This window comes from Aptenodytes patagonicus, chromosome 1, assembly GCF_965638725.1.
Source record: "Aptenodytes patagonicus chromosome 1, bAptPat1.pri.cur, whole genome shotgun sequence".
Lineage (NCBI taxonomy): Eukaryota > Metazoa > Chordata > Aves > Sphenisciformes > Spheniscidae > Aptenodytes > Aptenodytes patagonicus.
The window spans coordinates 81,329,880-81,345,178 of record NC_134949.1 but is presented as its reverse complement, the minus strand read 5'-3'; the positions used below and the strand labels follow the sequence as shown (position 1 = coordinate 81,345,178).

Sequence of the window (15,299 nt, the reverse complement as noted above, 5' to 3'; positions counted from 1 at the left end):
CTTGGTTTGCCAGTGAGAGAAAGGAACGAACAGTTTTTCATGTCAGAATGTAATAATTAAAAAATTAAATTGGTGCATAGAAGAGATGGTTTTGTTTTTTGCAGCTCTCGCCCCGCTCTTATCAGAGCGAACAGTTGCTTTTTGTGGGACTAATTAAACAAAACTGAATTGCAGACAGCTCTCCTGTGAGTAGAGTACCCGAGATAGGTTGGCCTGCTAAGGCAGCTCTTGAATTAATTTTCTCTTCCTTTACCCTGCAGCAGCAGTTCTAATTAATAAGTTAACACGTTACTGGCTGAAGGGAAATGCACTTACAAGGTCCCCCAGGAAGTGTTTGTGCTAATGAGATGGGTTTTGAGGCCACTGTAAGAAAACATACTTTCAGCAACTGTCAGAAAGCTGGGAAGCTCTTGCGAGGAGGTGAACGTCTTAAGTTTGCACTCGAGCATTGATTTTTCTAGTTTCTGTTTTCAGGCATCAGCTCATGTCTGTCTGCCAGATGATTAGTTGCAGATTTGATGAAACACTAAAAATACTGTGTCCCTGCATTTAGAAGAGTTTCTTTTTCATTAGTTGCGTCTATTATGTACAATATATGACATTACGTGCAAGGTATAAAATATTGCATTCTGTGTATATCTTTGTGTATATTTCTGTGAGATAAAAATGCTTAATACCCTCAAGCAGTGAAGAAGAACCAGTCTATGGTGAAAACCCTGTTTCAGTACCTCACCAACACATTACAGGCCAGTGCAGAAGACGAATAGTGCCCTAATTAAAACAGCTAGAGAAGCCTGCATAAGCAGAATTAATTAGATTATTTGGACACAGACCTAGGGTGAATTTCTTGGTTCTTTCCCAAGGTGCTTCTGAAATTAAATGCTGGAAAGGTGGAGCTTCAAGTAGTTGACTGTGTGTGATACACATACACTGTGTATATAGCTAGAGTCACTAGGTCACAGGTCTCTGCGTATTTGTAGACTTTAAATAAGGACAGGGTGATTACCCCAGGTGGATCAATGGAGAGCTCATCGGTACCGCTTCCAAGACCTGAGATGGCAAATGCAGAATTAGTTCAGGATCACAGCCCTGCTGAAAGCAAAGGAAGAGCAGCTTCAGGTTAGGAAGCACATAGACCACTCTGCAGTCAGTGGATCTACTGGTGCACCTTCCTTCTAAACCCCATCACCTCCTCCTGCTGGCTTCCCAGTCTCCTCCCCTCTTGCCAGAGGCCTTTCATCTACACTGTGTGTCACAATGGTGTTTGCCTGAAAAATGACCCGCTGAATGACTTCATTTCTCAGCTACGGTTTTACTTCTGATTGACTTTTTCAGACTTTCATTGAAGGTGGGATTTGAAATGTCATTGCTAGACCTGCTATTTGTTACATATACTTTCTGGAAACACATGGCAATTGTGGCTTAAAGAAGTGGCAAAAGAGGAAATATTTTGGTTTTAAAAGACTGTATTATATCCCACAAGTCATGTTTCCTGTTTACTTTCTCAGGTAATTAGAACCAGGCTTTTTAGGAGTAGTTATAGATAGGAATATTTGAACAAGCATTCATGGTAAAAATCCAGCTTAGTTTTCCAAGTTTGGTTTGCAAATGTTTTTGTTAGATTGGCAGGAGAGGGAACCTTGTAAGCTTCTGAGGAAACTGGAGCTCCCTGCCCTCCTTGTGGCATCCTTGGTGTGGTGTTATACGGTTGTCCGTTGGTCTTTCATCCTGCTTCATCTGGTGGTGTGCAGGATTCGTGCTGTATTCGGCCACTTGCTAATATTTCCAATTGTCACAAGTCAAAGCAGTAAATTCTTGCAATTTCTTGAATGCTTAGACATTAAGTAATCTATAGATGGAGAGAAATATTTTGTGTAAAATATTATAATTTGCCTCATGCAAGCCTGTCTGTTATATGCTTTCTTTAACATGATGAGCACTAAAAGCAAGGTTCAGAACACGGGTCTTTACATTTTTAATCCTTCATGAAGGAAGATGTAATGGTAATTGCAGCATAACAACTTTCTGGTTTGTTTTTCTTATACCAAGAGGGGGAAAAAAAAAGGCCTGATAAGAATGTAGCCCCCAGGTATCTTTAGCTGAAAATTGATCTGGTATAGCATAAGAAGGAAAATAAATTACAGTAAATGCAGACATGAGTATCCCTTAAAGACTTTTTCAACAATATATAGACTAATCAGAAAGCTTTCACTGCTAGTTGGTATGAATTTCCAGCTCTTAATACTGTATTGTCATTGGATGCCAACATGGTAAATTTTGCTGTAGTATTAAGTATGAAGTATTAAGATGAATTACCTTCACTTTTTCCCAGTCTTCACAGCTGTATTTGAAATGGGATTGCAAAGACTGATACAGCAGTAGATTCTCTCCCCCCCCCCCCCTTTCTGATAGCCTAGGAGATGGTAATAGGTACAGGATCCTCCAGAGGGACACTGGAGAAATGGTTTGAAACATAAATGTGAAAATTCTTGCACCCTGCCCTGGAGATTGAGCACAGGCAGCCTCAGCGGTCACCGGAAAGGAGTTTTGCTACTGTGAAGCTGGAATGTTCATGGTTTAGAGACGTACAGGCCAGGATGTCTAAAGTACCCCAGGTTTTCTGCAGGTGTTCTGATCAGTTTTTGAAATTAGAGAACTGTAATGCAGCCAGAATAGAAGGGATTTGGTTAATGGAAAGTGTTTGCTTGTTTATTTTTATGGAGAAATGCTATTATGCTTGGATATTAAACATTATCTGTTAAAATTCTAGGGAAAAATAATAATTCTGATATTTTAAATTTATATTATCTTGATTTATGGTGGCTTTCTTTTGGTGTGAAGAATTCTTAAATTTCATGGCTATAATCTAGCTTTGGATTTGAATGCTAGTATTAGTTTAAAAAAAGTAGTAAAGGCAGACTGAGGAAATCCTGGTTGTGATAAAGGATATGAATTTAAAATTAATCTTTTTTGGTCATTTTTACTGTTAATTTTTATTTCAAGTGAGTTTAGTCTTTGTCTGAAATGCATATTATCCTGAAGCAGGAGCTTTTTTGTCAGTGTTAGTATAAAATTGGATAGATTGTCTATGAATTTTCATGTATGTATGCCATTTCAGAGTTCAGTAGCCCCTTTTGTAATGCCTGCTTTAACTTGTTTATTTGTTTCCTTTATCGTCACAAAGTATTTCACAGACCTCTTTAACAGAATAAGAATAGAACAAAGGTGAATGTATTTAAATTGGATCTACGTTTTCTTCAGGCAGTAGAAAACTCTTTACTGTAACAAGTTCTTACTGTAATTGCATCTCTGATTACCATGATGATACTATAAATAGTTGTATTTAGGAAATCACGATACACAGCACAGATGGAATTTTAATTTCTGTGGAGACTGCTTGTTTTCTCTCTCTTTCTCTTCCCACCTTCCTTCTCTGCTGTCCCCTTCTGCATTTCCTTCCCAGCCAGCTAAACAGAGTAGAGATGGTGATGTTTTAAATGTCAATCGCCATCAAGATCTTTAAGGCAAATTTGTGTGATTATATGCCTGGCACAGGGAAGATTTTAAAGTTAGTGTGTGTTTAGTGCCATCTAATATGTAGCTGATTTGCATGTTGCTGAAGCCCTAGAGATGTCTCCTGAATGAATAACGTTACTCCTTATCCTCATCTCTCACTTTCTCATCATCTCTGGTGTCTCTTTTTAACGAGACTAATGATACGAGTACAGCAGTTTGAAGGAACTGAAGAGCTTAGTGAAAGATAATAGGATGTAGTGCTTTTTGCTGTCGTATCGCTTGTTCCAATCAAGCCTGGGCTGATAATGTAGAGGCTGAAGGTAGTTGCCACCAAAGAGCTGTCAGGTCATGTCAGTCCAATTACACCTGCAGCGCTGTACCTGGTACCCGGGTCAGTGGCTTCATTAGCAAGTCCAGAAACGTGGAGACCTGGCTGCTCCCCGGCCCCGCGTGGGTGCTTGTGAAACACCCTGTAGATGGGAAGTGCCTGCTCCTGTCAGCCACGCGCAGCAGTTGAGTACTGCGGGTGATGTTCTGGTCCCCTTCATTCACCTGGTTGTATTTAATAAATAACCGATCGAGGCAGAAGTTGGGACCCCTCTTCTCACCTGCCAGAATCAGAGCTCTGCAGTTCCTAACATAGATCGCGTTAAAGCATAACTGCTTCACGGCAGCCATCAGAAGGACATTTCTTGCTCCCTCTCCCCTTCCTTTTCCTGTTTTTTAGCACCTTGGCTCTCCAGCCCACCCTTAGGCTGTGGAGGCTCATTTAGTGCAGCTCAGCCACTGCTTCTGTGCTGACACACTTCGTGTGGCTGCCGTTCAGCAAGGCTGACAGCGTGGCCTGCGGAGGGTGTTCGGAGGGGAAAAAAGCCCTGCTGATTTTGCTGATTGGAAGAGAGCCATCACCTTGTGATGGCTTGCTGGAAACAAGGGATATGGAGTACATGTTACTGGTAATACTCATCTTAATGAGATGCAAGAAATATATGCTGTTGTATTTGGGCTCAAAGCCATTTTCATGTGACAGTACCTTATATCTGCTGAGAAAAATTATACAAGTTTAAGAGTAATCACTTCAAGGCTGTGGCTGATGGTGCAGTCAAATGAAGTGCTCCTGAATCTCTCCAGATAAGGGCTGGTTTAAATAAGGGTCACAGTTCACCTTATGCATTGTCATATGAATAGATGGTTGTCCAAAAGTTGGGCATGTCTAACAGTGTCTATTGTACTCAAAGATTTATTCCCACTAGGAATGGTGGGTACTAATGACATTTAAAAATCCTCTGATTTTTTTTTTTTTTAAAGTGAATTGCAAGATAGTCATAACGCTTCAGAAAAATGGGGCTTCCCTTGTGCATGGGAATGCTGTCTTTGGTGCAGGTTTGGTCATGGTGAGAGCTTTGGACTTTTAGTGCTTCTGTCCCACATGACAAATGTCATAAATTTGTCATAAAGACTTAGTCTCCAAGCCTGCTATAAACTAAAATTATGCAAATCTGAAGGCATTTAGGGTTTGCATTGAGGTTGGTAAAAACGTTTACAGAATTAGAATGCCTTTATTCTTGGTACGGGAGCGTATTGTGTCATTCTGGCTTCACTGTTTGGCTGGTAGGTTTCAGCTGTAAATTATATTACAATAGTCTTCTGTAAGATGCTTAGTTGGTGCATTTAATTAGAAGCAAATACATACCTGACTCCAGACAGAGATAAGAAAGAAAAGATAGTATGTCCTACTTTTGAGTGCAAAATATCAAGAAATAGAAAATTTTGTTCAGTGTAGAATTGGAACACTAGAGTGACAAGTAAGGGAATGTATGTGTTTTTCTTGAGAACAGAAAAAAATAGAAGCTTTAAAGATAATGCATCTTTTCCCAGAAGCTAAGGTGAAAGAGCGGTAATGACTGCAGTCTCTTTGTACTCAGAATCATTGGCAGAAGACACCTTCAAGTTTCTTGCTTTAATATACTCTTCTGTTATATTTTAACAGAAAATATTTGGAAAATAAGAGTATTTTTGTCCTCTACTAAACCACTTCAGTTACTGACTTCTTTGCAAAAGTGGTGCATACAGCGTGGGGGTGTTTTCTCAGTAAATATACAGATAATGACTCTCTTCCCTGCAAGAAGAAAATTGGGAGGCTGGTGTTCATATTGTACCCTATACTTGAAGGAGTAGTAGAGCTGTGTGTCAGTCCCTTACGCTTTCAGTCCAGGAGAGGGATGGCTACCTCCACTGTTCAGTGGGAGCTTGCGTACATAGGAACGCATGTGCACCCACGCGGTTAACAAGAAAGGAGGTGGGAAGAAGCAGTACCTGTGTGGCCCTGCTTTGAGCAGGGTGTTGGTCCAGGTGACCTTCAGGGTCCTCTCCATCCTAAGTTTTTCTATGATTCTGAATAAAATATCCATAAGAATTGAGCTACTTAATTCCAGTTCTGAAAAACCTGGGAACAGATTATTAGTTTCTACATCACAAGAACCTGGAAAAACTGTCTTCAGTAATGTTTGTACTGCATTTTTGTGATGGCTAATGAGCATGTGTTTGTATATATACATAAAATATATGGGTATACTCTTTAATTTTGTTTATGAACCTGGAGACAGGTGGTGACCCAGTTTGCTCAGGAATGATACCATTACCATGGCAGAAGATCAGTAGAACACTGTTTAATGGTGCTGCTTATAATAAAAATAATAGCTTAATAATTATCATAATAATGAATCATGAAAAGTAACTTTAAGGATTTCTTTATAGTGAAACTATTTTCCAGTAGAGTATTTTTCTGGTGGCTCAAAAGAGCAAAACTGGAAGAGATGGATGGACCAAATGCTGTCTCGGTTTGAAATCTGCTGAGGCTGAAAATGATGGAGATCATAAATCAGCAGGTAGCAGTCAAACTTGCATAAAATCAGCTGGCATTCTCCCCACTAGCACATGGTGACATAGAGCCCCACAGGTATTGAGTGTTAAAAGGGTGCTAAGAAATAGCCACAGACCTAAGTAAGGATTTCGGCTGGCATCTCTTGGCCATCTCAGCATCAGTAGGCAGCCTGGAAAATAGGACTCCTGTGTTTTCCCCCATATCATTCCCCAAACTGGGTGCACTATATTTGTTCCCCATAAATAAGTAGAAAGTTTTGATCAACAGTACATGCACTGTAAAACTTCTTTTCACAAAAGCTATGTTCAAGCAAAACCGTAGCATGAATTGTGTTTGAGCATTCATTTTCTTCCCTGTACTCTATTAGGCAAGCAGTGGTTAAAGGCTCCCTTCCACATCCTTTTGCTTTGACGCTGTTTGGGGACACGTTGTACTGGACTGACTGGAACACGCATTCGATCTTGGCCTGCAGCAAGTACTCCGGGGAGGACCTGCGTGAAATACATTCCAACATCTTCTCTCCCATGGATATCCATGCTTTCAGCCAAAAGAGGCAGCCAAATGGTAAGCTGTCTTGCTTTCTTTTTTTAACTGCAAGTTGGAACTGATTTGCAAAAATCTTAATTAGTCTTTCTGTATGGTGGTGGGTGGCTTCGCTTGTGTCATGATGCAATTTTTCCAATGTAGAGATTGGGAAAAGACCCAAAGAGAAACCAAATATTCTCTACGTTGTTTTTTTAAGTGCAAAAAAAAAACTCTTGCTTTTTTTCTGCCTGCCACATTTATCCTGTTGTCATATTCCTTTTTCTGTTTCATGTGCCATAACTTTAGGCAACATGGTATTTTTATTTTTTCCAAGTAGTAGTTCCTGAATGGAAAGTAGTGTTAATTTGGCAGATGATATTAAGCAAGACTAGCTCTGTGTAATAACCACTGTCTTAATCATTGTGTTAATTTACTGTGTTTGCATTTTGTTTTTATAAATACAACCTACTACACATTCAGCACTGACATGCTGAATAGTTTGTGAAAATGAGAAGGGCAGAGCTGAAACAAGGCTCTTGTTTAGAGCTAAGTGCTGCACCCCCAAGAAAGGAAACGTTCAACATCCATGCGTTTTGGTACCATAAATACCCCACTACTCAACACTTGGAATTAATTTTTCCTCGTTCTGTGTTTATCATTTCCTTCTTTAATCTGTGTTGCTGCCACCGATTCTACCACTCAAACGCCGTATGTGTCTTAACACATGAGATGAGGTCATTCGTTTTCAGAAGCATTAATCTGTGTGATTTATGTTTAACAGCTACAAACCCATGTGGAATTAATAATGGTGGCTGCTCCCACTTGTGTTTGATGTCTCCTACCAAGCCCTCTTATCAGTGTGCATGTCCCACTGGTGTGAAACTTCTTGAGAATGGAAAGACCTGCAAAGATGGTAGGCTTTGTTTTTAAAAATCCTTTTAGATTAAGCACAAAGTAGTTTTTGGAGGGAAAGGGGTTCTTCCAGCTTCACTATATAATGCATATTAGGGGTGGCAAATTGTGAAATCATGCATGCTTTTGCAGTACAAATAAAAGTGATTGGAAAACTCCCTTTACTTTTCAAAAAAGAAAGAGGCTTATGGCTGAAGAGCAGGTTACCTCCAGTTATAAAATTTAGGTTGCAATTCTGTCTCTGTCACTAATTCCCTGCAAGTTTTTGGGGGGCTCTGTTGTTCCCTTTTCTTAGAGAAAATGATACCTACCTCCTCTGTTGTCTCTAAAATGTTTCTAACATTATTTTTCATGAATTAGTATTTGGCTAATAGGATTGTATGATGAAAACAATTTTTTTTTTTTTAAGATCTGTTGTCTGTTTATTATACACGCATACACCTGGAATCTCTTTCAGTTCACATGCATAAAGTTAGGCAGCTGCATCTGTGTATAGGAACTGAAAAGAATGGCATGGTTTTTAGAGGTGTTTAAAGTGTTTCAGCCTTAAAACCCAAGATGTGATCGAGACTTGGGGCTGCTAGCTCTCACCCCAAACTGCTTTTAGTAAGTGTCTCATTGTGGGCTAATGCATATGATTTTAAGTTGTTACATTTTGTAAGTATAGGTCTTGTGACATTGTGCTTGGTTGCTGTAGTACATTAACAGGATCAAAATAAACACTGGGAGATAATTAGCTCGCTCATAAATAACCGTACATTTTATGCAGATCATGTCTCTATGACAAAGGTAAATGGAGGAAGAAACAGAAAGATACAGCAGAATTTACTGTAAATAAGCTAAATAAAATGTATACAGAAATAATTTTTGTTAAATTGTCATTTTATATTTTAAAAATTCTTCTAGGCTTGTCAGCTACTGTTCAGTGTTTTCTTTAATTTCATGCTATTTTATGCTCTCTGCTGATTATTTTTGTGTGGCTATTTGTGTCTGTGTGAACCTTGTTAAAATAAATTGCTGCTTTTATATGAAAAACTCAAAAGCAGCTCCCAAATTAGCCTTGCAGGATTGTTTGTAAGAACTTACCAACACATGCACAGGATGTTTTTCTTCCATTTCTGCCAGTACAAGGAACAAGCTTTAATAATACTGCTCCAGGTTGGTCATACTTAGTCTGAATGTGACACAAATTCACATGCTTTTTTAAAAATACTTGATACGCATGGATAAACTCCTTTGTGGCAGCAGATAGCTAAAGCAGTTGTTACCCAGTACAGGCGTGTTTCCAAAAGCAGAGCTGCACAAAAAGTCCCTGTGGGGGACGGGGAGTGGCGAAGGTTTGGTCACTTGCCAAGCAGAGGTAGAAAGGTAAGGCAGCAGAGGCTGAAGTACTAAGGACAACTGTTGGAACAAGCTCTGGAGAGATCAAGACAGAGAAATTGCTTCCCTTCGACTTACTGCTGATAGGAAAAGGGCCAGGGACTTCAGGCAGGAGGGGCTGTATCTTTTTGCTCCCCATGTGCTGTGTTCCAAGGAACAGGTCGTTGTATCACAGAAGTGATACTTCCCTGTTCAGGTTCAGCCCCATGTCATTATGGACGCAACCTACCACACAGGTTAACTGCACTGTGCTGAAGTGCTGAACGGCACCTTTCTAGTGTATCAAAGTAAATTACCAAAGGCAAGTAGAGGAATGGTGTTAAAAAACCAAAATCTTATTAAAAGGACTTTAACTTCTCATGCAAGGATACTCAAAATCATCAGTTCACTTTTTCACCCATTCCTTATGTCTCAGAATTTATAGCTGTTGCTCTTTTTTCCCAGTCCCTGAACACATGAAAAGCCAAATTTTATGTTCCCAATCAGCCATAAAGTATATTTGGCTCACAAAATATAGCTCCCATTTTATCAGAAATTTTGTTAACCAATTTACTATAGCATGTTGTCCCTCAGTATGCAAAAAAACTTTATACGAGAACATTTATTTATCTTATGCTTGTTAGTATAACGTTGCATTTTTAACCACCATTCTGCTATTGCATCTTTCCAAAACACTCTGCCCCTCCCTTTTCAAGAAGAAAAATGGGTGGGGAGGGTAGGAGAAAATTGAGTCTGTGTTTATTTAGCTCAGTGAGTGTTGCATACCACTGCTTCTTGGACTTAGAAACGAGTTAGCACATAACCCAAGTGAAACAACCTACTTAAACTATGCATCTGATCCATTGGTTTCACTTAACTTCGATGACCCCGTGCAGAGCTAACTTCTGGGAGGTGCGTGAGGAAGCTTCAGGTTCAGCATTTAGAGCTGAGTTTACCCTGAAATAATGAAATATTTTTTACTGTTTTTTCACTCCTCTCACTGAAGAGAGGTGCGGGTGGTAGGCTTAGGGCTTTTGTGAGTGACCTACAACTTTCCAGAGCCCTTCCAGGCAGAGATTCACTGGAATTTCTTCTCATAGTTGCGAAGGCTGCAATTATTGATTCGGGAAAGGGAGGAGAGAATGGCAGTCGAGCAGAGCCAGACTAGCCACAGACCAGACTTTGAGATGTAAATCTGTACATGTTTGTGTGTTGACTTCCTTTGTTAGGCTGCTCGGTGACCCTGGGGAAGTAAAGTTATTTTCTCTTTTTCAGGTGTGTGGGGTGGGGGGGTTGGTTGTAGTTTCTTGGTTTTTTTTTCCCTTTGCACTTGCGCATTTACTCTGTCTGCCGTGAAAGTAGAGCTGAACCCTGAGAACTGAACGTTTTTTACCTTGGATTGTTTCAGTATATATCTATTATGCCACAACAGGCTGAAACACCAAGTGATTAAATTTCCATTTGCAATTAGAACATATATATGACTTTTGGGAAAGGAAGGAGGGGGAATGACTTACAGGTGAAGAAAGGTGAAAAATGAGGCTAAGAGTTTCTCTTTAAGAGTGTTTTGTCTTCTAGCAGCAGACTAAAATCAGACTGGTTCCTAAACTGAATTGTTTCATGCTGAAAGGAGCCTCTTTGAGGAGAGAACTTCATTTCATGCTGTGCTGATGAGAGCACCGGCCTGGACTGGAAAGATTTTGACGGGTGAATTTTGAGTGCATGTTTGTGGTGTTTGCAGTGCTTTGGCATTGACAGATGATCCTTGCAGCCAAAGGTGAGGCTGGCTGACCCTCCCTGAGCAGTTTCCATGACAACCTAGCATTTTTGAATAATCTTGGTTTATAGGAAATCTTTTCCTCCCTCCTCTTTCTCCCAGTATTAGTTTCTCTGTTTTTTTGTATTTTTTTTCATCACACCTTGGAGGAGTTTTACTATTTCTTGTGAGAGCTATGAATATAATACCCCCCATCTTCCCTGTAGAAACACTTCTCCATAGGGTTTCAGGAAAGGGTGATAACTTGGAATAAAATTAGCTATTTTTCTAATAACTGATAATACTGGCTGGTTGTTCATGTCTTGATTTCTATTCCTCTTACAACACAAAACAGTTATTTAACTGAGATATGGGTTTGTAGCAAGCTCTTAGCTCCCCCGTTGTCTAGGTGAAAGTTTGTAAATCCCTGTCCCTCAAAGAAAAGAGAGGCAGAATAAGCAGTTTTCATGGCCAGCTATTCCTTGGTCAGTAACGTCTGAAGCAGAGTTCTGTCTGAGCACCCAGGCACTTCTACCAGGGAGCTTTTACCTCCTGTCGTCATATTCTTGGTATCTTGGTACGTCTTCTGCAGGACGTACTGGGATTTCTCTTTTTCAGTATTACAGGCACTGCTGTTCTGAGTTTGGCAGTGCTACGTTTAAATGACCTGTTTGATAGTTATTTTTATAAGAAAATTTAGGTTTGTCTTACGAGTTTGTCATTGGAGTTACATTCTTATTAGTGCTCGAAGATCTCTCTGTCCACGTGCTCAGCTTCTGTCTTCGCCTGTAGTGAATTTTACTTATTTTCCCGCATTTGCTACTACCAATATGGATGTGTGGTTTGTACCGAGAAAAACAATGGTGACTTCAGCTGAGCAAGGAGATGTGAGTTTCCTCGTGAACAAAAAGCACTGCTTCAGACTTCCATTTCAGCCTTGCTTTGGCCATTCTGTTCTCTTCCAGGAAAACTGTCTTTATTTTGCCCATGGACGCTCACATCCTATTTCCTTTGTAGGCCTGGAGGCAGTAATCAGAAATTTGCACTTCCTTTTGCAATTTAGGGCTGCCCAGTGGGAAATTTGCTTTGTCAGAAATAGCCAGAATCCTGATTTGACTGCACAGATCAAGGTGTTAATTTAACATCCTATTTCTTTCATTGCTTTTAAAGGAAAGAAAAAAATACATGATTAATTTCAGATACATATCCTTTTGCCTTTGTAGTTTTAAGGTTGAGCTTGTCTAGATGAAAAAAATCTTGTTTGTACTGTAGTGTCAGGGGCTCTCTGACAATAGTGACTTTACAACTGGGGAAAGACATTTAGGAAGGAAATATTTTAGTCAAATGCGTGGTAATTGTATTGAGAATGTATTAATAATCTTGATTTCTCAGATACAGAGAATGCATTATACATGTCCTAGGTCTAGCACTTCCTATGTATGAATTCCTGAGCGTGTGTCTGTGTAGCTGTATTAGCCTCAGCAACCGCTGATGGTTTTTAAGTTCAATAACTTAAAAATGACTGAGGTCTATATTTCATTGAGAAGATGTAATTAATTGTAAAGGTTAGCAGGGCATTAGACATTGGACTTTAAAGCTACGCCGTTGCATATATCTGCATGCTTGCTCTGTTTCCCCTTTTCTCCGCCTTCCCTTAACTTCAGCTAGCACATAAATTTAAATTATTTTGATTTTTAATAGTGACTTTTTGAGGAAAGTATTAGTTCCAGGACTAATGTAATGCACCATCCATGAGCTTGTAATCCCAGCTTTCAAAATGCTTAATAAAAGTAGGCTAAAGCTCTCAAAAATAAGAGTCTGGAGTAAAGCTTTTATGTCCATATTTAGACATCTTAAGTAAGGGACTTGATTTTAGAAAAATTGCTAACTGTCCTGAATACCCCATGACTTGAGGCACTGCTAAAAATAATCTTGAACTTAGTCCCCAGTTTGAATAGTTTGGGAGGGTTTTTTTAAAAAATAAGTTGTGGGTTGTGAAGATCACTTAGGTTTGTGTGGGAGATCAGCAAGGGGGGTAAGCAGAAGGACCTGACTTTAAATACGGGACAGCCGTATGCATACTCTGCTTGCAAGCATTTGCATGGGAACTTTGCACACCATGGTCTGAACACTATGAGCACACACCCCACCACACCTGCTGGTCAGTGCCCTCAAACCCAGCACTGTATTTGAGATGCTTGTGTTGGGTGCAATAGAGATCACCAGTAGTTGGAGAGAAGACAGCAGCGTGGGCAGTTAACTCTGCTCCAAGTCCCCTGCGTCTAGGCCACTTCATCCTTGCATGTGCAGTCCGAGGTGTCTAGAGGAAAAACTGCCTCAGGTCTGCATATGCATGCTGAGGTCAGAGCTCTGGTTGCAGCCTTGATGCACCTTTTGCAAGCGTTAGAGCCAGCTGGGGTTTGAGGTGTTTTATATGTTCATGGCTCATTCCAGTCTCCCAGTAAGTGCTGATAAATTGGAAAGAAAAAAAAGTTATGCTGGCATGCAACCTGCATTGTCTTTTCCTGCCTTTTCAGTCTTTTTTTGAAATATGATTCCATACCCATGATGTTCTCCATCATGCTCATCATTAGAGGCGGAGTTTCTCTTGGAGAGGCAGAGTGAAGAAGCCTGGAGATCCTGCTGTCACATTTTAGCTTTTGCATCGTAACTGGTCTTCGGAATAGAAGTGAACAAAATTAATTGATTCTGTTATGTCCTGGCAACCTTGAGTACCTTGAACAGTCTTCTGACTGAGTGGTGATCAGTGCCTAGCCAGGTAAACTTTGTACAGCTGGTGTTTGCCACAAGTGCAAACTGTTCGTTTTAGTTTAGAGACCGCCTTTTTTTCTTGACTGCTGTCAATGTGGTAATGGGATCAGTCCATAAATGTGCCCAGCTTTTGTATTTGTTATTTTTGCTATTGTCAGGACAAGCCTTCTGAAGGCATTCAGAGTGATCTTTCACTCAACCTATCTTGAGGTGAGATGCTTCTCTGCTAATCAGTTTCTTTTTCCTGAACAGAATGACTGGTGATCTAACTAAGCAGCTGAGGTGTCAGTTTGCAAATGGGTGGGTAATAGCTCTAAAGTAAGCTTTAAACTTTTTATTGCTTGATTGGAGGGGTGGGGGGTAGTGTTTTAGTGGAGGCTGGAATGTTAGCCAAGCCCCCAGAATAAAGACCGTGAAATTCTTAGCTCAGGGATCCAGAGTGCAACATGCGTTAGCTGAAAGCCAGTCACTTCCCGATGCTGAATTAAAGTGTAGACACAGTGGCTTATTTGACTAAACAGTGTTGTGACCTGAAAGCAGGATACTGAAGCTGTTGAAATGAGTTGTCTTTAAGAAGAATTGGAAGGTCAGCTGGTCAATTTTAAGGGTGAGTTTCAGCCAAGGCATGGTTGTACTCAACCGAGTCTTTCTGGGGACCTTGTGTTGGTTCTTCAAAATGACTGTCAACTTCAGCTAGATCACACAAATTATTTTTAAATTATGCCTTACACTTTTTTTGTTATATGGTAGACTATATAGAGCTTTCTAACTGTTTAGAAATCTGAAGTTAGTGCGTTTGCTCAACTTTAATTTTACTATATAATGCAAAAAAGGGATTACTGTTTGAGTTTTTTAATATGATTTTCATAGTTTTGTTTAAAAGGTAAGTTGATAAATGATCATGAAGTTGGTAAGAAAGAAAGTACTAGAGATTTCTCTCTCACTTGAACCTAAATAGTTGGGGTTAGTTAGGTATTAATACTTTATATGACTATAATGCGGCTGAATGCTTGGATCTTGATGCTGAATTGTTTGATATATTTAGTAGCAACAAATACAGATGTACATATACACTGCTGTGACAAGATTAGTTGCTTCTGTAATTATAAAAAATCTTACTAACATGCCTGTTTTACTATGTCACATGCTTTACATTATTTTGAAGGATGCATAGACATGTAATTACAGGCTTCCCCTACCTGATATTAATTAATGCCTGAGAGTTATTCACTAGAAGAACAATTGAGTAGTGTCTACATGTGTTTCTGAACACAAGGTGTTTTAGGACAGAGGATCCCAAAGCTGATATTAATCCATTCTGGACTACCAATCAGGAACACTTGTAATAATATTCTCAACTTCAGTTGTTGAAAGGTGCTGTTTCTCGCAGCGCTGTGAAAGTGTCTTAGATGTTTTTAATGTGTAAAACTTGCTGTAAATGAAGCAGTGGCTGCTTTGGCATCTCTCCAAAGTTTGGCATGCAGTGAGGTTTCATCTAGCACCAACAACAATTACTGACTTTTTAAAAAATAAATTTGGCATCAGATACGAAAATTCTTTTTTCATCAGCGACCT

At 39.7% G+C, this 15,299-nt stretch overlaps 1 protein-coding gene across 3 annotated transcripts in view; it reads left to right on the top strand.

Moving 5' to 3' along the window:
* The window catches only part of LRP6 (LDL receptor related protein 6), a 131,015-nt gene that overhangs the window by 63,554 nt on the left and 52,162 nt on the right, over positions 1-15,299 (top strand). For 2 of the 3 annotated variants that reach the window (XM_076344655.1, XM_076344674.1), the window contains exons 4-5: positions 6,768-6,964; positions 7,707-7,838. In XM_076344655.1, coding sequence (XP_076200770.1) covers positions 6,768-6,964; positions 7,707-7,838 — 329 coding nt within the window. The remainder of the gene's footprint in view (positions 1-6,767; positions 6,965-7,706; positions 7,839-15,299) is intronic. The other variant, XM_076344663.1, reaches the window with a different exon arrangement.